Genomic DNA, 26,417 nt, shown 5'->3' with positions numbered 1-26,417 from the left:
TCTTTCTTCCTCTAAAACTCATTAGACTGGGATAAGGTAACCCTGGAGCTGTCCCACTACCAAGTGAGGCCACCTGGGTAAAAATTAAATCAATGCAGGAAAGAGGGAAGCAAAGACTAGAGGCAGAGAGAGGAAGGCCTAGGGAACTGAATCTCCAATTGTATTCCTGTGCCTAGGAACTGCACCTGCCCAGTAGCATCTCTACTGACTCAGCAGTCCTGGTAAGCTCCAGTAACTACTCTCGTTAGCTTAACTATTTTGTTTTTGTTTGTTTTTAAAGATTTTATTTATTCATTCATGAGAGACGCAAAGAGAGAGAGAAGCAGGCTCCATGCAGGGAGCCTGAAGCAGGACTCAATCCTGGGTCTCCAGGATCACATCCTAGGCTGAAGGCGGTGCTAAACTGCTGAGCTACCTGGGCTGCCCAACTTAACTATTTTGAACTGAGTTTCTTTTACATGAAATCTACAGAATCCTAAACAAGAAAATATAAAAAGGCTGGAGTAAGGAAGAGAGAAAAAAATACCCCAAAACCAACCTACTCCCCCCCCCCAAAAAAAAACCCTAAAGTAATCAAGAGGTTTCATGGCAGAGGTGGAGCCTTCAACAGTACAGCTGACCCTCAGATAACTGGGTTTGAACTGTGTGTGTCTACCTAACACAGATTTTTAAAAATAAATACAGCATAGTACTGTAAATGTGTTTTCTCTTCCTTATGATTTTAATTTTTTCTCTAGCTTAATTTTAAGAATACAGTATAATATACATATAACATAAAATTTGTGTTTATCACTGTGTACGTTATAGGTTAGGTGTCTGGTCAATAGTAGGCTATTAGTAAATTTTTGGGAAGTCAAAAGTTGTACACCGATTTTCAACTATATTGGGCATTGGCTCCCCTAACCCATATTGTTCAAGGGTAGAATATGTATTTGGAAGAATGTTATGGTAAAAAATGTTTTTGGGTGTCTACCTGTACACAATAACAAAACTCTAAACCAAAAAATCCTCCAAAACAAAAAAAACTCAATTTTTTTCAGAAATATTTTACAGGTGAACCCTTTTAACTTGATTGAAATGAGAGATATGATCTGAGTGCAATGTGGTGTAAGTCTGAAGACTATGTCCAAAATGTCTGAGATCAACACTTGCAGCTTAAGCCAATAATAATACAAATAATGCACTCAGAGCAAAGTTTCCACAAATCTCAGCTTCATTAGTTCTCTTAGTTGTGTCTTTCTCTAAATTCTACTGAAAAGCAGAAGAATATAGTGGTTACAAACTATGGAGAAGCAGTTTGGCTTAGTGATAAGGACTCTGGGAACATAGGTCTGAATCTGGCTCTGTCAGGGGTAAGCTGAGTAACGTTAGGAAAGTTACTTTGCAGTTTCCTCATCTGTAAAATGTAGTTAATTATAGTACATGCCTCACAATGTTGTTGTGAGGATTAAATGGGTTAATATCCATAAAGTGCTTATTACAATTGTGAAGGGCACAAACCAAGTTCATAATAATTTTAGCTATTATTATTAGCTAAGGTCATAAAGGAAAAGAATTATAAGTTATCCTATTTTTTTTAAGTTATCCTTTTTTTAAGATTTTATTTATTTATTTGAGAGAGAGGGAGAAGCAGATTCTTCACTGAACAGAGAGCCCAATGCAGAACTCGATCCAAGGACCGTGAGATTATGACCTGAGCTGAAGGCAGATGCTTATTAACCAGCTGATGCTTAACCACCCAGGTGCTCCAAGAATTGAAGTTTAAAAGGACAGTTAAAAGGAGCCAAATTAATGCCTGATCTTCTTATCTGCAAGATTAGCACTCTGACTTGTCCTGTAAGATACTGCTCTAAATCTTCCTTTATCAGCTCCATTCCTCTAATGTCTGAGTTCATGAGCTTCCCATGCTCCCCAAGGCATCCTGTGCCTTCCTCTACCACAGTGTCTTCTGACTATATAATTACCTCCTCCACTGGAATGAGTTTCTTGACAACAGGGCTGACTTTCATCAAGGTATGCCCACCCAAGAAGGCTTGGTATAGTGTGGATATTTAATTAGTATTTATTACATGAATGAAAATGCATAAAAAAGTCTATACATATTAATAAGAATTGAAGAGCACCATAAGGCTTGCCAGAAACTTCCTCTGCCTGACTGCAATACCCTTAGCAATTGTTTTCAACTAGACTCACAGGATTAAGTCATTGCTTCGTGGAGGCCCTGGTTCAATAGATGAGTTAACTGAGGACAAGTAAACTAAACAGCACTATGGACAGAGCTGTTGTAGTTTGTTTTTGTTTTTTTTTAAAGATTTTATTTCTTTATTCATGAGAAAGACAGAGAGAGAGGGGCAGAGACACAGGTAGAGGGGGAAGTTGCAGACACTGATGCTTTCACCCCAGATACTTCATCACTATTCTACGTAACTACCATCCCAATGCCAGTACCAAACTACATTTAACACAGCCATGAAGTATTACTTAATACAGAGTTCATATTCAAAAATGTCCCCACAGCATAAATATTATCCTCAGTAATAGCTTCTTTTCTGATCCATGATCCAATCAAGGGTCATACACTGCATTTCACTGTCATGAGTGTCCTTTAGTCGTGGTTCTTTGGTCTTCTTAAATCTGGAAGATTTCCTCCATCTTTTATGAGAGTCACAATTTTAAAGTGTGGGTTAGTCAGCTGTTTTATAGACCAAATCACAATTTGGGTGTGTCTAATTATTTCCTTACACTTAGATGAAATATTTTTGGCAAAAATAGTAGAGAGGTGATGTATTTCTTTCAGTGCAATGTATCAGGAGACACAAAATGTTGGTTTAACCATCTTGGTAATCTTAAATTTGACCACTTGGTTAAGACTGGTTTACTTAGTTTTAGGCCTGGGTGTACCTCAACATGACTCAACAAAGCATTCACAAAAATTTTTAAATCCAGCATCTATTTTTATTGTCTATTTTTATTGTTTTCATTGCTCAGAGTACTTATTCTACCATCCTGGTAGAAATGGAAGATTTAACTCGCTGAACTTTAACCACCAATACTGAATACCTCCTATAGTGACAGGAAGTAACTTTATATTCTAATTTTGCTTAAAGAAAGCATGTGATGTTTTTTTTCCAAAGGCCAGGCCTTAAAAGATATTCAATTTACAAAATACAGCTCAGCTGAATAATGTGATATAATCAAGATAAAAAATTTTGATTAGTCATGAAAAAAAAATCATAGCAGAATGCAAATTAGCTCCTCAAACATCCAAAAAGCCTCCAAAACAAAAAACCCTGAACATCTGTCTAGCACTTTAAAGTGCTTTTACACATAATACCTACATTTAATCTGATAATCATTCTTATAAAATAGATATGATGACCATTTCTGAGGCTGAGAAGATTGATTTGCCTAATTTTGAACTGTCTCCACTATGTCACTCAAACTCCAAATCATACCACAGATTCTAAATTTACTTTCACTTAAATTCACTTTCAGCTAAATTTCTAAAGTATCTTTATTAGGTAGGAAACATTTTTAAGATTAAATGATTTAAAGGGATCTGACAAACGGTATTTCATGTCCATTCTAAAGGGGGGTACCTGAGTTAAGAATACAAAAGCAGCATTCTGAGTAAGAGGAGGCAACATCAAGACTCTGTGATGACCACTAAACCAACCCTAGTATGCCCAGAGCCTGTTAAACAACAAGAGGGATCACCTGCCTCTATCCTGAATCAGATGGGCCTTCAGTAAAATTCAATTTTAGAAGCACTGTCTAGAGTAACCAAGGACTAGTCAGTGAAGCCAGAATGACAAAGTCCCAATGGAAACGTTTAGGATAGAAGTCTATGATAAGCCCCAATTCTGGTGTTTACAGATTCTACTTTCTCTCTAAGGAATAGTATCTCCTCAGTCATTATCTCAAATCAGCAGGGGTGACCTTCCAATGCACTGAAAGTACTGTGGAAATTTAGGGTGATTCCTACCCTAATAAAAACCACAAAAAAATTTGTATGGCACATGATAGTCCAGAAAGCCCTTATATATGCTATCTCAAAACTCGCCCTAAGACTCTATAAAGAAGGCAGAGTAGACATTGTCAGCTTCATCTTATAAATGAAGAAAGCAAAATTTGGAAGTTAAATGACAGTTACACAGCTAGCAAGTGGCATGGGTAGGACTAGAACTCATTTCTTCAGATTCTGAAGTCGGTACTTTTCTCACTGTTAACTCACTACTAAAGATAGGACACTGTGTCCTTATTAAAGGAATAAGGGCCTGTCAAATGTCTCATCTTTGAACCCACAGGCTTTGCTATGTGTCCTGGTGTGACTTGATCAAAAGTAAAAATTATCACTAATCCTGTATATGAATATTATAGGGTCCAGAACACAATTCCTTCAAATAATTTTAAATATTTTACATAACCACCATGCCAATGCTAGTAGCAAGCTACCACAGTAGGCTAAAGGAGTGCTCACTCCAGATGTTCTGTCTCAAAGACCACAGATTAGAACTCATTGCTTGTCTTCCTCCAACACTAAGGACAATTCTCTCTCACCTGTCAACCCACCTGGCCTTCCTTGTCATCCTTTATCACCCAAATTCTCATCTCTAGAATGCTGTTTATCTCTTGATCTGACCGAATCTCCAACCCACCCTTCCTCTCCTCAAACCCTTCCACTGCCTAGGAACTCCCTGTTTGTGATCTAGGAAGTTCCTGGCATATCTACACAGCTTCTCTGGAAGAAAATTCCCTTAGCCTTTTAGTCCTTTTGGCTAATCCTTCAGGATACTGTTTTTCCTCTATTTCTCTCTCAGTTTTTTTTTTTTTTTTACCACATATTCCATTTACATCAGGGTGAGGGGATAACTAAAGTTATTTTCCTTGCTCTTCATTGCCATTCCAGACCATTATCTCTCATCCCTCTCACAAAGTCTTGCTTTTCTGAGGCTTATACCTTCTTGCAACACCACCCTCCTCTTCCTCTTTATTGTCACCTCTTGATCATCTGGTCTGATCCTCATTCATTAATCTTCACTACTCTCTAAGGTTTTGACATCCATATGGACTTGATAAAAACTTCAACTCTCCTTTTTATACTCCACTTAATCCACCATTTCCATTTTTATACTTTGAATCTTGTCATCCCTAGAAACAGAACTATCATTGGTTAAATATCCCATTCTTCAAACATAAGTTCTTATCCTCTGAACTCGTCTTATACTTGGTACACTCACTGACTCCATCACTCTCTCATCAGCACCCTTTCCTCTCCTCACACTCTTTCATGTCCATTCCATATTTCAGAGTTTATCTTTACTGTAATTGTCATGTCAAGATCTGCAACTCCCTTGTCCCTCCCTCGTTGTCATGTCTATTAAAACCTTAAACTTGTATGAACCCATGAACCTACTTCATCAGTCTTCATTGTGCTTTTATCTAAGAAGATGAAATTTGGTGGGGGAAAAAAATCATACAATTAGGCATGCTGCTTTCAATTTATATTCATGACCTCCAACTTCACACAGGCATTCAACATTGCTCAGCACACCTGTTTTCCTTTACCAAACATGGACTGCCTATCCCCACTAAGATGTCTATTTCATGCCTAGTTCTCTCTCTGGAAACAAAACTATCTCATCTTTCCTAATCTGGGAATTTGGGAGTTCCCAAAACTCCTTAATCTTCCATCCATTCTTCTTGCTACCAGCTAATAATCTTGCCTCATTAAACCATCAGATTGGAATTCCTTCATCTTTCCATTTTGAAAATCAATAAAACTTCCTATATCTGTACCCAACTTCTAGTCTGGTTGGACTTATTCCATGTCCTCAACTACCCAGGAAGATTCCCTGCAATTGTCCAATTTGCTTCTGATTTTAAGTCTTAAAGCTGTCAGCTTCCTACTCTCCACAAGCAAATTTAGCTGCATTCACGCTCATCTTTTCCCCATATGTTACACTGAAGGTCTCTTTATCTAATCCTTAAATCTATGCTCTGGATTATATCTCAATCTGGTTCCCTCAGACTCGGTTTTATCAATCACTGCCACCTTATATATTCAACATTAAGCTCTCCCTTCCTTCCTCCCTCTCCTTCCTCTCCATCTCCTTCAAGTTTTTTTGTGTATTTTTTTAAGATTGTATTTATTTATTTGAGTAAAAGAGAGTGCACATGAGCACTTGAGAGAGCACAAGTAGGGGAAGCAGCAGAGGGAGAGGGAAAGGCAGGCTCCCCACTGAGCAGGGAGCCCAACTCAGGGCTCCATCCCAGGACGCTGGATCATGACTTGAGCCTAAGGCAGATTGCTTAACCGACTGAGCCACCCAGGTGCCCCCAATTTTTTGCATTTAAGAAATAGCCTTAACAGAAAAAATACACGGAGTCACAAATGTTCCTAGTATGTGGGATCCATGGTTCTCTGCTGTTTTCTAATTCCTTTCTACTTTTTCTTTTTTTCATAAAGTCTATATGTTAACTCTAAAATGCTGCATATTTTCTGAGAACATTCAAAACCGCTCATTAACTCCACAAGTATTTATTGCCACCCACTAACATTCCACGTACTCCTACAGGTGCTGGGAATTCAGCAATGAGATATTTGGCTTGGCCAGGCAGTACAGATGTGGTCAGTTACCTCACCAGCTCTAGTCTCTCCTTTTCCATTCCTCTGTCCTGACAGAAACTCTCTCTCTCCCACATAAGCATATGTCTCACAGAAAGCTGATACCACCTTCAAGGGTGGTCTCAATTATTCTCTCCTCAGTTTTCTTGAGATAAAATTGACAAATACAAATCGTATATGTTTAAGATGTACACCGAGATATTTCAATATAGGTAGGTACACACTGGGAAACGATCACCATAACTAAGTCAATTATCTACCTCACATAGTTACCATTTTTCTCTATCTTAGCAAATCTCAAGCATACAACATGATATTGCTAACTAGAGTAGCCATGCTGTACATCACATCCCAAAACTGATCCATTTTGCATAACTGAAACTTTTTGTCAAGTCTTTCTTAAATTAAAAAAACAAAAACAAAAACACTTTTCCTTTGACTTCATGCCTTCTTTGCACTCTCCTTCCCGAGCCTGTTCACACTCACTCAGCCCTTCCTCAACTCCCATTCATTCCTTATCTGCCACAGTTCAGCTTCTGCTCACTTAACTAAAACGGCACTTTCAGAATGGTCTTCAAGGTCTCAGTGACAATTCCATAGATATTTTCAGCACTATGTTAAAGGACTGCTCTGCAGTGCTTTGCAGAGTGACTACATGAGGCTCTTTTCTTCTTGCTTTCCATAACAACACAGTCTCCTAACTACTTTGAACCCCTCTTAGTTCTAATCCTAAATTTGCCTCTGATGAAAGTATCAACAAGCAGTGAAACGCTGGAAGGCAGGAAGCAGAAGGAAGAAAGTAAAACAAGAGCCAAGAATAATCTGCTGGCCTGTGGAGAATCAAATGCTAACTGAAATAATCACTTGTGTGTGAGTACAGCCTACAATCATTGTCAAACCTCATTCTGTAGATGGAAGAAATGTAGGGTGAAATTTCTGTGCAACCTATAGCATAAGTTCTAAGACGAGATGATCTGGCCATTCATGCTACAACCATAAAGTAAAGGCTGATATCATCTTTCCAACTTGCACACTTTGCTTAAATAACAAATAAGTTGTACTTATCATGTTCTTGTCTTCACTGCGTGTGAAGACATATACATATATATTCAACTGCCCTATTGCTGTAGAATGCACAATCAAAATCTAGGGTCAGCAAGAGGTAAATACAAAGCACCTTTCTTTGTATTAAAACAGAAATTCACTGAGTATTTGAAATACTCTGTGTGCTACAAATGACAAAGTGAGCTACTTATGTATATGATTTAAACATCTTTATCTGAAGTGCAAGCATGTCTAACAACATGAGGCCTGTAACTAGATGTAACTAAAGCTGCTCCTGTATTACTGGTTCTCTAAGATTTTCCCTTATAGCAGTATTAGGAAGCAGCCTGGTACATACATGACATAACCTTGCCCCACATTTCAGAAGGTGTAAATTTTATTTTAAACAATGATTTTCAGTAATATGGGTAAATGATTAAATCTCACATTCCTTTAGCTTTCTTTTTCATTGAATCAGAAATAATCCCAGCAGGAGCTCAATGCACAGGGATATTATAAGGGAAATAGGTAGTTATTTCTAAGTGTCTTGGGCTTCTCATAAGACAGGTTACTCCAGGCAACCCTATGAATTTCTGGCATTAGACTCAAACAGGCAGTTAGACAGCAGAAGGCTACTCAAGCAAACAGAAAGAAAAAAGGTCCACATTGTGTATGTTATTTCAAACAAAGATACTCAGATAAATGCAAAGAATAGTCTAGTTTTTAAGAAAAGAAAACAGTAAAGTAACTCAAAGAAAAGAAGCTAGATATTAGAAAATAACCTTAAGTAAGAGGAAGAGGTTGTTGAGACAGCTTAGCAGAGACAAAAGGCACTGCAGAACAGAGTCATCCATATTCCCACACTGTAAGATAAGGCAGATAAAAAGCCAATTAAACTATGTACAGATTTAAAAAAAAATTATGTAGGGAAGATAACTTGGCTGGCTTATCTGTCCATCAATGACAAATTATTTGGTTTTCTTTAAAATGTTTTCTATAGAATATTTGCTCATGTAAAATTTATTATTAACATTATTCACCTAAAACTTCCCCTCTATAACTGAAGCCACCATGCCTCTTTTCTTCATAATGTTCACTCTATAGTTGGTGTAATATTATTCCAAATAAGTCAGCAAAAGTCACATGAAGAGATAGAGAGCTGTGACTATTCCCAAACTGGAATGATGTGTCATCAGTCTGGTTTTTACCTTTTAATACTTCTTTCATAGGTATGGCTTCAGTATATAACTAATACTGCATATGAATGGTAAGCATACAGTAGACATTTTGGACATCTGCTCTGCCACCGCAGTAAAAAATGAATCATGAACTTACTTTTCATGCAAAGTTTGAGTGCCAGATTATGCTTTGGATTTCACTGATTATTGCATTACCTCACAAAGGTTAATTACATTATAACAAAGAAACAGAAAAAAAGAATTTAGTAGGTTATAAAAGCCTCTACCATTACAAGTATTTTAAATAGTTTTCCATATTTACCATCTTAGAATTTTGCCTAAGATCATGTTGGCTGAGACCAATTTTCTATACTGACAAAGGCACTTATTCTTAAAATGTACAGATGCCAATAAAAGCAGTCAAGAACTGGGAACTATGGTAAATGGTAGGTTTCATTACATAACACCATGTTTATAATATCTACAGAGAACATTTAAAAGGAATCTTGTAATCCTGGTATAGCTCAAATTATAAGATAAATTATGCAAATATACTCCATATAACAATAATAGCTTTAGTTACTCATCCTACTAAATCAAAATGAGGAGGATAAGAAGGCAGCTACCTAAAAATGAATATAATAGAAGATAAATACCTTTAGTTGGTTGTTAAATGAATCCATTTCAGATAGCTTAGATGCAGTTTCTTTTTCAAGAGCATCTAATTGTTCTTTAAGTCTTTGGCATAATTCTTCCTTTTCCAATGATTTTTTATGAAGCAAACCAATCCCTAAATCTGAAATACAAACATCAGATAGTTTACATTTGGTAGAAATTCTTATGTCACTACTGGTAGTTGACTTTTACTGTCATATCTAAGTCAAACCCCTATGCTATATACCTTAAACTCAGTGTATGCTATCTCAGTAACACTGGAAAAAAAGATATAAATTTAAAATTGCTCCATGGTAGTCTACATTATGGCTATTTCATAATTTACATAACTATCCCCTTTTGGATTGGCATTAGGTTGTTTCTAATTTTCTACTATTTATATAAAAATACTGCAATAAATATTCTTGTACGTGCATTTTTAAAGCACACATGAAAGTATTTTACATGGCTAAGAGATGAAAGAATTGCCATGTAAAAACAGGACTTAAACACTCTGAATTTTGACAGGAACTGCCACACTGTCTTTCCAAAAAGGTGCACTAATATAAAATGACACCAAAGTATATCTGTTTCTGCATATCCTCATCAACATGGATATTATCAATCTTTTTTCATTTTCTCTAATTGGCAAAAAAATGAAACCTTATTGTTACTTTAAGTATTTCCTTGATAACAACTGAAATCAAATCAACACCTACTGGCTCACTGGCACTCTCTTGGATTGCCTTGCCCCATCCACTGCTGTTTTTCTTCCTGCTGGGTTGTCTTCATTTCTGATTTGCAGCAACTCTAAATTCTTGTTGTACTGTATGTATTTTAAATGCTCTACTGTTTATGATGCCTTTCATCATGAAAAAGTTCATTTTTATAACATCAAATCTGTAAATATTTTCCTTCATAGCTCTAGGTTGTTTGAAGAAACTTTCCTGACACTGAGATTACAAAAATGTTTTCCATTGTTTAACATTTTTTCTGAAAGTATTTTTTGTTTATCCTCTTAGTTTACTTAGAATTCATTTCTGTACATACAGTGAGGAAAAGAGCTTCCCCACCTCCCTTTCTGAGAATCAACTGTCTCCCAAATCACTTAAGTGACAGTGATTACTGAAAGCCCATCCTTTCCCCACTTGTATTAAATGCCAACTTTATCATATCATAAATTGTCATACATACACAGGCCTGTTTCTGGATCTTCTTTTCAGCTCCAATGTTCTATGTTTTCTTTCTGATCAATAATACACTATTTTAGGGACTACAGCTTTCCTAACATGTTTTGATACCTGGTAAAGCAAGTGTCTTCCCCTCACTAATGTTATTCTTTTTCAAGTCTTGTCTAATCTTGCACATTTTCTCTTCTGGGTGAATCTGTGAATTTTCTTGCCAGGTTTCACTTAAAGAAATCTGAATGGAACTGAATGTATGGGATGAAGTAGTAGAGAACTGACATCTTTACAATCCTGAGCCGGATCATTCAGGAATATAACATGTACCTACTTATCCAGGAATTTTTCATATCTATCAGTAAAATTTTATAGCTATACATTTCTTTATACATAATAATGAGAATGCTAATGTAAATGGAACCTTTGTTCATATTTTTCTAATTAAGTACTTTTGACTGAATTTTATATGCTCACTTTTTATCCAGACACCTTGCTAAATTCTCTTATGATTCTCTAATGGCTTTCCAGTATTTCAACAAATATGTTATCGTTAAATTACACATCTATGTGCAAGGCACTGTACTATGCTCAATAGCAGGTGAAAAGGAAGGATAAGGCATGGGTCCTATCCTCAAGGAGTTCAGAATCTAGTTAAGCTGGGAGATAAGCAATGTGGAAAAAATAAGTTAATTTATATTCCTAGTACTCTTCAAAATGAACATCACTAATTATGGATGTATTTTTTTAATTTTTAAAAAATATTTTATTTATTTATTCATGAGAGACACAGAGAGAGGCAGACACAGACAGAGGGAGAAGCAGGCTCCATGCAGGGAGCCCGACGTGGGACTCGATCCTGGGACTCTGGGATCACACCCTGAGCCAAAGGCAGACCCTCAACCACTAAGCCACCCCGGCATCCCTAATTATGGATGTTTTAATACTGAATTTGAATAGATCATACCTGTGAGTACCATGTTAGGTAACTAAAAATCAAGAGAGACAACATGGTGGCACAGTGGGCTTTGGACTCAGACAAGAATTTGAGAATAACTATTTCGCCATATTAGGCAACTACTTAATCTTTCTGAGCCTCGTGTTTTGGTGAGCTGCACGATGGGAATAGCAATACCCACTTCACAGGGCTGCTGTGAAGATTAAGCGACAGACACAGCACATGAAAACTGCCTAGTATGGTGCTTGGCACATAGCTGGTAATCTGCAATGGCAACAGAGATCAGAAAGGAATATAAGGGATACAAGGCACTTTGCAAATTGCAAACAAGAGCTTCCTATTTTGAACTGATAACTATAACAACAGGTGACCTGGATCACGTTCTATAGAGAAAGACTAGCTCTACCAGGTCCCCAATAAGACATAATCTATATTCCATTCACAATCCAAATACTGAAACAATGAGAGTGATGCTATACTTTCTGCGACTGCACACATCAGGAGGGCTGGCTCATCTCGCCTCTGGAATGCCTGTGAAGGGGTGAGGTGGGGTGGATATACTTTGAACAGACAAGAAAACAATTATGTGCAAGAAAGATGGTCTGAAACATAGACAGACTGTTTCACTGGAAGGTAGGAGACACAGCACAAATAGCTGACAAAAGTAAAATTCTCTATTCTTGGTGTTTCTTCCCCGTAAACAGCCTTTCACTGGGACAACATTCTCAGCTTCTTTCTACTCCTTCAGTAATTGGTGAGCTCAAGGTAAGGACTTGGGCATACATAGCCTAGACCCTTCCTATTCCTTGCATTCTTGAGACTGAACTGCCCATGGAAAACCTGTTCTACTTCATTGTACACCCAGTTTTACAGGGGTGGTTGTCGTCCTCACAGCTAAGCCAAGCTGTCCAATATCAGCTTTACCAAAAATGAGGCAATATTTTGATCTCTTGTGTGTCTTATTCCTTTGCTTTTATTTCTCTGTTTGTTCAGAATTGGGCAAAGATGAGGGATGCTATTTACTGGACTTCCTAAAGAACCAAAAGTATAATAAAGAGCCCTGGAATTGAAAGATTGATAGATACTCAAAGGAAGACATTTAGGATACTTGACTTTCTAACATGGTATTTGCAGATTTACTTTTTTTAAATAAACCTTTCTTCTGCTATGTCATTACTGGCATGCTATCCAATTTAGAGATCTTTTTTTTAAGATCTTGGTTGAGACCTGGATCAAGAAAAATGTTACATTCACACAAATTACTTGGAATATCTTGTTCCAAAGGTGTCAGAGGGCCAAGGTTATAAAAGTCTTTATATGAATCAGGCAATATGAAATGTCTGGAAAGGCATTCCGTTCTGCTTAGGATTAATACTGCTGTACACTATCACCCAGAATCTCACAGGCTTGGTAAAATCTCAGTAGTTCTTTACCATTAGTGTAGAGTTTTGCCAAAATGCACTTACAGTCTTGTGTTAGAGTCAAACTTAGATTTAATTGTAGTCTAACATTAATACTTGAAACATATAAATAAAATATTATCAAGATAGGAAGGCAAATCACAATGACTACTTATTTCATTTTTATTTACTTTTTATCACTAAAAATGCTCTAACATCTGTGATTTTTTTCAAGTTTTTCAAGTTACTTTTAACAAGTAACAGAGTATGACTCATGATCATTCAGAGAAGGACAAAAGAGGTAAAACAAACCTTAGAGACTTACCAGGTGTGTTACCAAGTTGCATGTTCTTAATTCTTTCATTTAATAATTGCTTCTCAGGTACCAAATAGATAAGCTTATTTTGATAATCCTTGTTAAAAAAAAAGTAGTCTCTAATTAAAAATCTGTCATGCTGAGAATTTTTTGAAAACTTAAAAATATGATTTAATCACTCTAAAAACTTAAGTATAGGAATAATTCATAGCTGTAAACTGCTTACAACTTATGAGTAAATCAGAATGGAATTCTGCATGATTTAAAATACAAATATTTATTTTTTATTTTTTTTTATTTTTTAATTTTTATTTATTTATGATAGTCACAGAGAGAGAAAGAGAAAGAGGCAGAGACACAGGCAGAGGGAGAAGCAGGCTCCATGCACCGGGAGCCCGACGTGGGATTCGATCCCGGGTCTCCAGGATCGCACCCTGGGCCAAAGGCAGGCGCCAAACCGCTGCGCCACCCAGGGATCCCAAAATACAAATATTTAAACATAAATCCATTTATGAACAATTGACTGGAAAGAAAAGGTTTGGTGAAGAAAATCTTTGTTAATGGGGTGTGTCTAGAAGTCTTAAAATTTTCAGTGTACTGCTGGATGTCAGCAGGCACAAGGTGAAAGGTGCCTTTGCTATTTGCACTAGACAGTATTTGTAAGCAAGTCTTGACACTGCAGGATGAATATCAAACAGATACTTAAAATGCAGGAGTTAACTAGGGAAGCAGGTTTAAATCAGACAAGAAATGTTATTTGGCCTCTATCTGTACCTGCTGTAACACAGTAAGAAGACTGTTAATTAACTGCCAGTCCATTCAGAAACAGAGATTTGGTGAGAGGAGGACTCTAAAGATGCAGAATGCTTTCAGAGTCCCTATTCTGCAAACCACAGTAACTGACCTAGACCCTACTGCATAAGTAAAGAAGATTACTAAGTCCCCGAGGGACATACACATTCAACACTCTCACCATAACTGTGAAGGAATAACATTAAGTCAAAATTTCCTGAAAGTAGTAGCAATAAACAATGTATATCTATACATTTATTAAAGACTTGAAAACCAAAGTGATAAACATCCATTTATGTACAAATATGAAGCAGAATTTAACCAGATGTAGAGTAGCATATGAGTTTCCTGGTATTATATACAAGATGGTGTATATTTACATCCTTCTAGGAATGAAGCCTATCAAAGAGGTTCATCACCCCAAAAGCGAAAACTATTCTATTAGTAAAAATTATTAACAACTGCTCATGTTTATGGACAATTCAGTAGCAAAGGACTAACCTGAAGTTCTTGTTGGAGTTGCTTGATTTCCATAATTTCCAGGTCACACTGCTTATCCAGAACTTCCAGCTCAGTCTTTTGAGTTTGTTTTCGGAGTCGGACATCTTGAAGTCTGCCTGAGATCTGCTGATGTTTGCCATTCTATAGGAAGAGCATATAAATATACAGTAACATAAAATGCTAATAAGAAGAGCTCTTATCAGGAGAATCATATTCTTATTTAAACTTTTAAATGTTGGGATCCCTGGGTGGCGCAGCGGTTTAGCGCCTGCCTTTGGCCCAGGGCGTGATCCTGGAGACCCGGGATCGAATCCCACGTCAGGCTCCCGGTGCATGGAGCCTGCTTCTTCCTCTGCCTGTGTCTCTGCCTGTCTCTCTCACTGTGTGCCTATCATAAATAAATAAAAAAATAAAAAAAAATTAAAAAAAAACTTTTAAATGTTATTTATCATTTATACTCAGTCTAGATAAATATGTAAAACTAGGTATGAGGTACTTGGCTGCCTCAGTCTGTAGAGCATGTGACTCTTAATCTGGGGGTTGTTCAACCCCACATTGGGCATGGAGCCTACCTAAAAACAAATAAATAAATAAAACTAGGTGGAATGTGTTCTAGAGTTGTATCTGTTAACTCCAGTTATTATTAGCAGGAAATGTACCATTCTCACAGCCTAAAAGCCCAGATGTTAAGATGAGCAAGCATAAACATAGCACACTGAATTTTTTCTGAATTCAACAATTAGGCATTAATTTATAGTACTAAAATAAAGACAGCCTCAAAGAATAATGAGAAATAAACATCTACATGTGACTTTTAGCATTACCTTCTCTAAACTTCTGTTTCTACCCATGTTTTCATCTAATTTCCTCTAATTAAACAGGGTCCAGGAGGACCTTTTTGGCCACAATTCTATTCTCCTACATCAAATATTCCTTTTCTTTTCTTCTAAGAAGTAGGTGAAAAAAAAAAAAAAAAAAAACCAGCAGAGATTCTTAATGGAGGCTAAGGAGAAGGGTAAAGTGTTATAGGCTGAAGTGTATTCCCCCCAAATTTATTATGTTGAAGTCCTAATCCCCAGGACTTCAGAATGTGACTGTATTTGGAGACAGGTCTTTTTTTTTTTTTTTAATAAATTTACTTTTTATTGGTGTTCAATTTGCCAACATATAGAATAACACCCAGTGCTCATGCCATCAAGTGCCCCCCTCAGTGCCCGTCACCCAGTCACCCCCACCCCTCACCCACCTCCCTTTCCACCACCCCTCGTTCATTTCCCAGAGTTAGGAGTCTCTCATGTTCGAGACAGGTCTTTAAAGAGATCATAGGTTAAATATGGTTATATGGATGGGCCCTAATATAATCTGATTTATGACATAAGAAAATGTGGACACAAAACAGACACCAGAGATGCACAGGCAGAGGAGAGGCCATGTGAGGTCACAGCAAGAAGGCAGCCATCTGTGAGGGAAGGAAAGAGGTCTCAGAAGTAACCAAGCCTGCTGACATCTTGATCTTGGATTCCAGCCTCCAAAATTGTGAGAAAATTAATTTCTGTTGTATTTTGTTATGGCAAAATACAGCAGTCTAGCAAAATACCAGTCTGTGGTATTTTGTTATGGCAGCTCTAGCAGACTAATACAGCAAGGTAAGGAGGAGAAATGAAGCTTAAAAATCGCTGATAATTAAAGCTTTTACTGAAAAGTATATTTTATATTTGAGAAATACATGCTAAAAGGAATATGCTATGTTCACCCTCAAGTTCATGTGACTATCTTCAGCATTTTTAGGCTCTAGACCTTCCAGACTGCACATTAATCTATGCTACTGCTTGGTATGTAATCCAGGTTCTTGGGGGGAAAAAAAACTAAATCTTAAGGTTCCCTCCTATTATACTTTTAAGGACAAATATAGTCAAAATAATGGTTTAGACAGAAATCTAAATAGCTACACAAAGAAGTAAACGATTTTTAGTACTATAGCATGAATAATAATTGTGATATGCTTTTATATCCATTTGAAGGCATAAAATAGTACCTTTCTGACTGTAAATGTGATTTTTAAAAATTTTAATTTCAAGTCATCAACCAAATAAAATGTTAGGCTCCAATTAAAGAAGAACTAAGCTTGGCTCTACAACATGGCTATACATGGTGGCTCACTCCATTAAGCATCTGTCTTCAGCTCAGGTCTTGATCCCAGGACCCTGAGAGTCCCACATAGTCAGGGTCCCTGGTGAGTCCACCTCTCCCTCTCCTCTGCCCATCCCCCCACCTTGTGCTTGCTTGCTCTCTTTCACAAATAAATCTTAAAAAAAAAAAAAAATGACATTTTCAACAGGTAACTCCAGCATCATTCAGAGAAATTTCACTTAAACTTTAGCCATACCAGTGCTTCCAGCTCAAGATGAAGACTCTTCTTTTTAGAGTTTAACCTGACAATTTCTTCCTGTTCTCTATTCCTTTGATTGAGAAGCTCTTGTCGACGAATCCTCTCCCATTCTAAACGACGTTGTCTTTCAAGTTCCTGTTTTGCTGCCTGAAAATAATGAATAATATTTTTAACTTAACAATTTTGCATCATTCAAAAACTGATGGGATGACCAAGATAAAGGTGAGGCAGCCTTTAGCACTTAGTGGGCTTTAGCCTAAGGGTCTCTGAGCAAACCCAGTTTTATCAGTGGGCCTAACCCCTACAGACTTCCACAAAAGCAACATTACCCGTTAGACTTTTTGATTGTTTCATGGGACCATCTTCTTGTTTGTAGTTAACTTTTATCTTAAACAAAAGGACAATTCCAGAAATAAAAACGTTAATAGGAACTGTTGTACCTTTATTCTGGTGTCAGAGAAGAAACACCTTCTACTGACATTACTTCAGTGTCATTATGATTTACTGTGCTCCATCCCAAGCCCCTTAAAACAAAGCCAGTTCTTCTGGGGACACCACACAACAGCATTTATCCCAAGGACCTGTGCAAGCTCACCCTTGTGTTTCCCCTCCAGACCTTCGGCCCCACGGTCTCAGCAGCTTTCTGCTGCTCTAATTCTGTGGCTTCTTACTCTGGATCCAAAGCTTCCTTTCATTCATGATCTGCCTGGAGGGACTCCTTCCTCTGGCTCACTAACCTCAGCTCTTTGCTCATCTCAGCTTTGCAATCAGTACTCCTCTGAGTGACATATCATTTGCAGACATGCCTTTGCTACCAGTTACCAACCCTAAAAACCTTTCACAAGCAAGGGCCCTCCTCCTCTCAGCAAGGGAAGGAAGGTTCAGAGTTGGAGAGGGTAAGAATGAATGATGCAGAGAAAGAGGCACAAGAAAAATACCCATTTTTAAATCAAATGGAATGGAGCCACTTATTAAATATAATCATTTTCTTAGGAAACAAAAATAACTTAAAAATAACCTCTCGTCTTTCTATCTCTTTTCTCCTTTCTTCCTCCCGCTGTCTCTCCAATTCCCTTTGCTTCTCCAAGCGTTTTTCTAATTCGAGTTGTTTCTTCCATTCTTGCTCCTGTAATTCTCTCTGTTTTCGCTCCCACTCTTCCTTTTCTTTCTGGGCTTTACGTTCTGCCTCCCTCTGCTGCTGCTCCATCAAGGCTTGGCGCCGCTTCTCCAGTTCCACATTCCCTCGCTCGTAGTTGGCCTTCCGCTTGTCCTCGAAAGTAACTAAATAAAGTATATTGTAAGCACTCTCACATGAAGAGCCCAAGAACGTGGATTCCAGTTTCAACACACTCATGCCTTGTGATCATTTGAGTGCTGTTTCTCTCTGGATAGTTCTTCTAAGGACAATTTTAACTCAAATGTAAATAGTATTTACTTTCATCTAAGAATATTCATTTTTGGAAAACAAATTTCTAAGTTTGAATCCATCTGAGAGAGAAAAATAATTTTACTATTCCTGCCACTTTTTTCTCAGTATTTTCTTCAAGGACAAACAAAGCTATATGGCTATATACTTGTTTTATTTGATATATTTCATTAACATCTTAATACTTTAAAATATCTACCCACGTGCTTCTTCAATCAATATTTAAACTTTCATTTATAGCTGAAGATTTCATCACAAAGCTTGCTATAGTGATTTTTCTTAAGTGGGATAAACATTTTAATTAAGTTGTCTAATATACACATTCTTGCCAAATACATACACTATCTCTTCTTCCTAAATACACTTCTCATTTTTAACTATCTTAATTTTATTGATAGCAAAATCCAACCCAACTTATGAAATAATTTTCTCTTATAGCATATAAAATATTAAGAATGTGAAAATTCTAAATACTCATTTACATCTTACAGTAAAATTTAAGAGAACCCACTATAGATACACAACTTAGACACTCCATGTTACCTGGTAATTTTTTCTGAGGTTCCTCTTCTTGCATTTTCTGATATGAAGGCAGAGTTCCATTAATAGAATCAATCTGCTTTCCTCCTCTAAGAAAAGCAGACAACAAATTTAACAACATGCAGTCTGGGAATTTCTAGACTGTATATACAGCTAGACTACCAATGACTTGAGCCATTTAATATTTAGAATGCAGTATTAAAGACATTTAGAATGCAAGAAGGTCTAAAGTCACAGTGTACAGCAGGATATGGACTATCTAGCTAGAGAGATTTAGATTTCCATTGCCATTTACTGATTATTGGCCATGAGCATGTTTGCTCTTAATCTTGTAGTTGTCAGTTTCCTTATCTATAATGTGGTGGAAACACACCTATTTTTATTCCTTCCTGGTGTAACTCATTAAATACCAAAATCAAATGGATTGTAAATATTTAACTTCTCACTCAACTAGAGCAGAGGCCTTAGGAGATCACAATGTAGTAATCATGTCTGCCCAGGAATCAAAACCATGCCTCTTCATCTCAAGAAATGCCCACCTGAAAGACGGAGGGACAAGCTCAGGAGGTAACGTCAGTGGCAACGGCTGTCCAGCTTTGGCCATGTCAGTGAGGTGCATTGCAAGGATGAATTCTTCAGCTTTCAGCTGTCCGTCCCCATCAATATCAGCCAGAGTCCTAAAGCAAATGTGAACGCTCACCAGCTTATAAACAAAGTCTACTTAAAGTATTTTCAAAAGTTTAATATTTAATTTTAAAATGAGAATAATGACAGTAAAACAGTTGGGTTAATATATTTTAGTAAAATCTAAGTATATAGGGAAAAGAGTTTATTTTTACCCTTTATTGTCCTCTCACCCAAGGGTGGGGAGAAACTTTGAAACAGAAAAGGAAAGATTCCTTCTGAAAAGGTGGCTTGTCTCCATTTCATGGATAATTCACCTTTCAAATCACATTTAGCTCTAAATAACAAATGAGATATTCTCTAACTTTCCATAGTTGCCATTATGAAAAGGCAAACTAGTTTTACTTGCAAAATAATTAAATGCCACATTGTCAAGAATAACAATTTGTACAGTTTTACTGGCTTTCAAGGTTGCATTAACCTTCAAATGGCTGCTTTTATGGAACATCTTTGAGTCACAAACTTTTACAGAAACAGTATTTTTCTTACAACAAAGGATATATCGTTAAAAATCATGAATTAGTGGACAAACTCACCAAATAGTAGCTAGCTGAGTTTGAGAAAGATTTGACTGAAGAAGGGCATTTCTAGCTTGAAAACCTGATTGAGTGGGGAAAACCAGAAAAGAAAGAAACAAAATTCTTTAGCGTCTTTAAAGTCATGCAAACCCAAATAACTGTATTCTATAAAATAATACTGCTGCTATCCTGGGAACTTTTAACATCAAAAAGGTTTTACCAAAGAGGTGCTGAGCATTCAGCAGTAACCAAAACACAGTCATTGCCCAAAGGAATTTAAAATCAAGAATTGGTAACTCAAGCATTCCCCCATGTTGTTTCAGAAAATAACAGTACACACCACTGACCAAAACGGAGGACCATGTGCTGCCACAGAAAGTACTGGAGGCTGCTGAGCTCTCTGGCCTCCTCGTTCTCCCTGTGTACCTTGAAGCACTGCTTTCTTAGCATCTTCTGACTTTCTGATCTCTCTCTGATCTTTCCTCTGTCTCTACTCTCCCTCTTCCAAATGACCTGTAAATCCTGGCATTCCCCAAGGCTCTGTCCTGGGCTCTCTGTTCTCTTTGTGTGTTCACATTTCTATCTGTGACTTTAAATAGCATTTAGATAATTCACAAATGTACACCCTAGCTCAAACCTTTGCTCTGGTTTAGACATCTATATCCAACTAAAAAAACTTCTGAAGTATTTTACAGGCATCTCAAACCGAATATGTACAAAATGACTCTCTCAATCCCCATTCACACCCTTCTTCCTAATCTTCACCCAAACCATTTACCTTCAGCCTTCCCCTCTCTCTGAGTGGCATCACTGCTTCTCCAGTGGCTCAAGCCAGAAAGCAGAAAGTCACCCTTGATCCCTCTGTCTCATGTACACCCATATCCAACATCACGTTCTATAATCCAACATCACTGCATGTCTGGGTCCTTCTCCCCCTGTAAGTACCAATTTAATGCCACCTTCTCAGAAATGCCTTTTCTGTCCACCCTATGATCCAACATACCTTCTGCTTGTTTCCTTCACAGCTCTCATCACAATCTGTAATGTAATATTTAGCTTCCTGTTTACCTGTTTATTGTCTGTTTCTACTATCCTACTAAGTTCTATGGAGACAAAAGCCTTGACTCCCTTATTTACTAACATTACTGTACACCCAGTCCCAGGTACACACATGCCTAATAAATATTTGCTAAAGTGACGAATAATGTTGTAATCCTAAATTCTCTAAGGTGCAGTGGGGACTTATGGGATAGGGTCTGAGAATAAGAACAGCATTCACTGAATGCTTACCATATGTAATAAACTGTTCCAACTTCTTTTCTCCCCCTCAGTAATCAAAAGTATGTTTGACAGGCTTCTTTACCTGCATTTTCATGTCAGGATAATGGTCACACAGAAAATTCCAGGAATTCATTTAGAACAGAAAGTCCTGTCTGATTCATAGGAGCATTCATGTCTGGTGGGCAAGCATGTGACTTTCTGATCATGATAAATAACATGACTTCTCTAGGGAAGGTGTCCTAGTCAGTGAAGCAGGTATCTCACCTCCCACTCCCCAGTGATGACTGAGCCATGGGTACTGGAAGAGTCAGACCCTACTCAGGGTTTTGCCTGAGTCAAGGACCACCCTGCACAGAAAAGAGTACATCCACCCACTCTTCCTCAGCAACAGCTCCCACTACAGAGCCAGCATGAACGTTGCTAACCCATCGTTTCACTGGGCTTTGAACGTGAGGTCTGGGTTATCAAGACTATTTATACTATATGAAACAAACACAGATACATCAGAAATTATAACATGCAATTGGATATTTATGTTATATAACTTAAAAATCTTTTTCAGTCTTTAAAAAAAAAAAAACCCTGGTGATTTGACAGAAATCACATATGGAAAAAACACAGGAAATAGCTTCTACCATCTCCCAAATAATTAGTCCTTAGTAGATCTCACATAAGTGAAATTTGAGATCTTTATGTTAAAAGGAGGACTTTTCTAATAAAAAGAAATGGAAGGTTATTTCAAACTGAAAAAAAAAAAAGGTCTAATAACTAATGTCTCAGCTTTTGCTCAAAAACAACTGAAAGTAGATCCCTTAGCATTAGGTAACAGAGTAAACAAGAGGAAGGAAGGAAGGAAGGTAAATGATTAAAAACCTACTGGTGAAAGGCTAAAATATGTGCAAGTGTAAATAATACAAAGGGCTACAGAGGGCCATCAGGGTCCTCTACTACAAAAAGCTCACATGAACTTCTACACTGTTGGTCTACCACCAGTCCTTTGGATATCTTATTTCCTATGCCTATAATGCTAGTCTCTCCTTCTCTCCCTAGTGGACTACTCATCCTACACGGTCCAGCTCAGATGTCATCTCTTCTGTGAAATTCTCTCATATCCTCAGCATCAGTCACTTTCTCGTCTATATTAATCACAGCATTTTTATTATTACTTTTAAGGATTTTAATTTATTAAAATTAAAAGAATGAGTGAGCAAGTGAGCAGGGAGGAAAGGAGATGGACAATCAGACTTGCTGCTGAGCGTGGAGCCCAATGCAGGGCTTGATCTCACAATCTTAAGATCATGACCTGAGCTGAAATCAGCAGTCAGACGCTTAACTGACTTAGCCCTCCAGGTGTCCCAATCACAGCATTTTTAAACCACTAATCAAAGACTATGATTATGTGATCTAAATACTATGGACTCCTCAAAGATACGGACCATATCTTCCCAACTCCGTGCACTCCAGTGCATCACAGAGTGCCCAAAAGATATGTGGCTCAGAAACTATGAGTCAATGAATTAATCTAAATAAATCACAAGAGTTTAGCGGGAAGGGAAGAGGAAGAAAATTAAATCACCAAATGCTTTGAAACTATGTTCCACGACTTTATCTTCACACCTCCTCCAGGAGAGGGAACTACTATCCTGAATTTTGTGTGCATAATTCTCTTGTCTTTCTTTTTCTTCCTTCAATTTCTAGTGACTTTGATATACATGACCTCAGAGGCAAACAGGGTGAGCTAATGTGTATAGAAAGGAGCAGTCCAACCCAAGGCCCAATCACCCCCTACTTTGCTTTTTTATTAAGTTTTTTTTTCACAGTTATATACCTTTAAAGAAAACACTGTGTATTTTTGCTTGTCCAATCAATTCGAAAGCCTTCTTGCTCCCCTGCCCCAATGCACAACTACAGACCCCATACTCATAATTCCATAGACTACTTTTCAAACTCTCCAAACATGCTGTGTACTTTTTGCTCTTAAGAGTTCTTCTGTCACCCTCAAATGCTCTCAGCTTCAATCTCTATCGGTCCAAACTCTAACTCTTCCTTTCATGATGGAGCTTAAATGCTCTCTCTCTTCCTACATTTTTGTCTGATCCTTTTACTATTACCATCTCCCATTTTATGTTCTCTAGAACTTTAAAGCTCTATTATTTTAAAACACTTATTTTATTACTCTGTCTAAACTGCAAATTACTTGTTGAGTGAAGAGAGAGGGTGAAAGTTAGAAGGTAGGAATTCTACTTGCCTATTATCCTCTGTTTATATCCCCTTCACTATCCTTAATTAGAAAAGTTTGGATAATGTTCTAGCATGGACTCCAATGTTCTGTAAGGACCTAAGATTGAGTCTTATGGGCACATCTGGGTTGGAACATTAAAGGGCAGGCAATGCTCATGGGGGTTTTAGTAAGGGCAAGTACAGAAAGATTCAATGAGGAAGGGTACTGCAGGGAAAAAGCGGAGGGCTAGGAGCCACATGCTGGTCCTTGTCATGGGAAGTTCTCCTTTTACCACACTGGAGGGTGAGGCTTAATCTTCTCAAAACAGAGGTCTTTTTTTCCAAAAAGTTGGCTGTCTACCTGTGTGCTCATCTTCACTGTAAGAACTTTGAAGAAATCAATGAGGTTGTATCTCATTTTGAACTCTCACACAACTTAAAATATTTCTATTTATCAAATGGCTGCTAAATTTTTTGGATGTTAAAATTTTAGGTGAACTACAGAGTACAAACTCAAATAAATGTTCTTTAGTAGAAATTCATATAAAAAAACTTTAACTCTCTCATATTCTTAAACACCGCATATCACTTACCTGAGAGGTACCCACTCATGCTTTTGTCAAGACTATTAAATTTTTGCCGATATTTTAATCTTGAAGGCTGAGGAACTGCCCACTCTGAGGTCCCAGTCTTGGGCGAGTTCCCAGATAGTGAAGCAGTTGAGGACGTTGAGCTGTAACAAAATTAATTTAAAATCTTTATGTTACTAAATAAAATACATTTTGTTAAACCTTATAAGGCAGAGACATTAAGAATTGTACCTTCTATAGTACAACAGTAATTGCTTTTGTGCTTGATATTTTAAAAATTTAAATAATTTAACCTCACTCTTAGGAAAACAAGTACCATACAAAGTACAGAACATTATGCCAGGCTGAGTACTGTGTTAGGGCCTTTACAAATACTATTTCTAATCCCCATGACAATCTCAAAAGGTATTACTGTCCCCACCTTCTTGATGGGCAAACTATGGCTCAGTAATGTTATGAAAAACAAGGTCAGGGGATCCCTGGGTGGCTCAGCGATTTAGTGCCTGCCTTTGGCCCAGGGCACAATCCTGGAGTCCCAGGATCCAGTCCCTCATCGGGCTCCCTGCGTGGAGCCTGCTTCTCCCTCTGCCTGTGTCTCTGCCTCTCTCTGTCTATCATGAATAAATAAATAAAATCTTTGCTCAAGAAAAAAGTAATAATATACCATGTTTGTGAGACTTTTTGATAGAGTATATAATTTGGGGCAAAAACCGGACTAATTAAAAAGATAGCAGAAGGGACGCCTGGGTGGCTCAGTGGTTGAGCATCTGCCTTTGGCTTGGGGCGTGATCCCAGAGTTTGGGGATCGAGTCCTGCATTGGGCTCTCTGCATGGAGCCTGCTTCTCCTCCCTCTTCCTATGTCTTTGCCTCTGTGTGTCTCTCATGAATAAATAAATAAAAACCTTAAAAAAAAAAGATAGAAACGTTTTTAGTTTATGTGAAACATTTTTTCAAACATTTACTGATTCTAAAAATAAAAAATTTTCTATTAGTTATAAGTAGTAAATTTACCTTAAGCACTTTTACATTTGGGCATTATAAAGCAAAACCTGGATAAGCTCAGAGCTTCCAAAAAAAAAAAAAAAAAAGAAATCTTTTGTTAAATACTCCTTATTGAAAGCATAAAAAGTTGTAGGTTTTAAGCCTTCATACCTACTAGATCCTAAATCAATCAGAGACTGGGCTTTCTGTAAACTAGCACCGCCGAGTCCTCCCATCATGAGACTGTAAGATGATGTATGAGGCAATGCTAAGAAAAGAAAGAAATGAAGAAAAAGGTTAACACTAAACAATATCACAAGGTATAAAATCTGTATCAACCAGGACACAACAGTTCTTTCTCCAACAGTTTCTGACTCATTAGCTACTTACTTGAAGAAGAGTAAGGAATGGATAAAGGCTGAATGAGGCCAGGAGTTCCATTTGGTAGTGATGATGTGCTAACAGAAGGCACTAGGGGAGCCGGCATCATTACGGGAGGAAGGGTGGTCCCTGAAGTCGCAGAGGATAAGGGGGTTGTCATAGGTGCAACTGGAGGCAATGAGTGAGGAATGGACAGATTGGGCATGCTTCCCATTCCTAGACACAAAACAGAACACATTTCCCAGTGCTAGCAATTGACTATAAAACACATGCCAGAAAACAAACTGACAGTACAAGTGAGGCACATCCAGGTTTATAGAGACACTACGGACAAACAATCTTAGTTAAAAAGTTCACTAAAGCAGCTTTGACTTAGCAATTACACCATTGCTTTTAATATCAATATTCTGACCTATGTGAACTACGGGAATGCCTACTAAGGAGTTAAAGACTCTCTTCTAGCACCATGATGAAAACTAAGCAGGCTTTTCCAATTAAATGTTAGTATTCTCAAAGAAAGACTGTATCACCTGATTAAATGTAGGATTTTGTGTAAGGATAATAAATATAGTCCTGTTGAGTTACTCAACACATATACATACATATTCCCCCAATGTCCCCTCCCCCCAAAAGATATTCTAGTTACTAGATACTTTAGTAGACCCATTTATGCATATGCATTATTTTTAAGAAGAAGTATGCCACATATTTCACTTTTCTTATAAGTAACACATCCATAGATTTAAGAACAATT

The 26,417-nt window shown here is 37.4% G+C and overlaps 1 protein-coding gene across 8 annotated transcripts in view; it reads right to left on the bottom strand.

Moving 5' to 3' along the window:
* ITSN2 (intersectin 2) overlaps positions 1 to 26,417 on the bottom strand; it is a 128,074-nt gene that overhangs the window by 63,648 nt on the left and 38,009 nt on the right. For 6 of the 8 annotated variants that reach the window (XM_077843920.1, XM_077843924.1, XM_077843927.1 and 3 more), the window contains 12 exons: positions 25,673 to 25,879; positions 25,454 to 25,550; positions 24,304 to 24,443; positions 20,228 to 20,291; positions 19,547 to 19,684; positions 19,011 to 19,096; positions 18,060 to 18,322; positions 17,039 to 17,188; positions 14,653 to 14,793; positions 13,369 to 13,456; positions 9,507 to 9,646; positions 8,455 to 8,535 (listed from right to left, as the gene is read on the bottom strand). In XM_077843920.1, the coding sequence (XP_077700046.1) occupies positions 8,455 to 8,535; positions 9,507 to 9,646; positions 13,369 to 13,456; positions 14,653 to 14,793; positions 17,039 to 17,188; positions 18,060 to 18,322; positions 19,011 to 19,096; positions 19,547 to 19,684; positions 20,228 to 20,291; positions 24,304 to 24,443; positions 25,454 to 25,550; positions 25,673 to 25,879 (1,595 nt within the window). The remainder of the gene's footprint in view (positions 1 to 8,454; positions 8,536 to 9,506; positions 9,647 to 13,368; positions 13,457 to 14,652; positions 14,794 to 17,038; positions 17,189 to 18,059; positions 18,323 to 19,010; positions 19,097 to 19,546; positions 19,685 to 20,227; positions 20,292 to 24,303; positions 24,444 to 25,453; positions 25,551 to 25,672; positions 25,880 to 26,417) is intronic. The other 2 variants (XM_077843922.1, XM_077843926.1) reach the window with 1 other exon arrangement.

Source organism: Canis aureus, chromosome 12 (assembly GCF_053574225.1).
Source record: "Canis aureus isolate CA01 chromosome 12, VMU_Caureus_v.1.0, whole genome shotgun sequence".
In the NCBI taxonomy this organism is placed as follows: Eukaryota; Metazoa; Chordata; class Mammalia; order Carnivora; family Canidae; genus Canis; species Canis aureus.
Note: the sequence above shows the minus strand (reverse complement) of the source record. Positions and strands in the feature narration are given on the sequence as shown.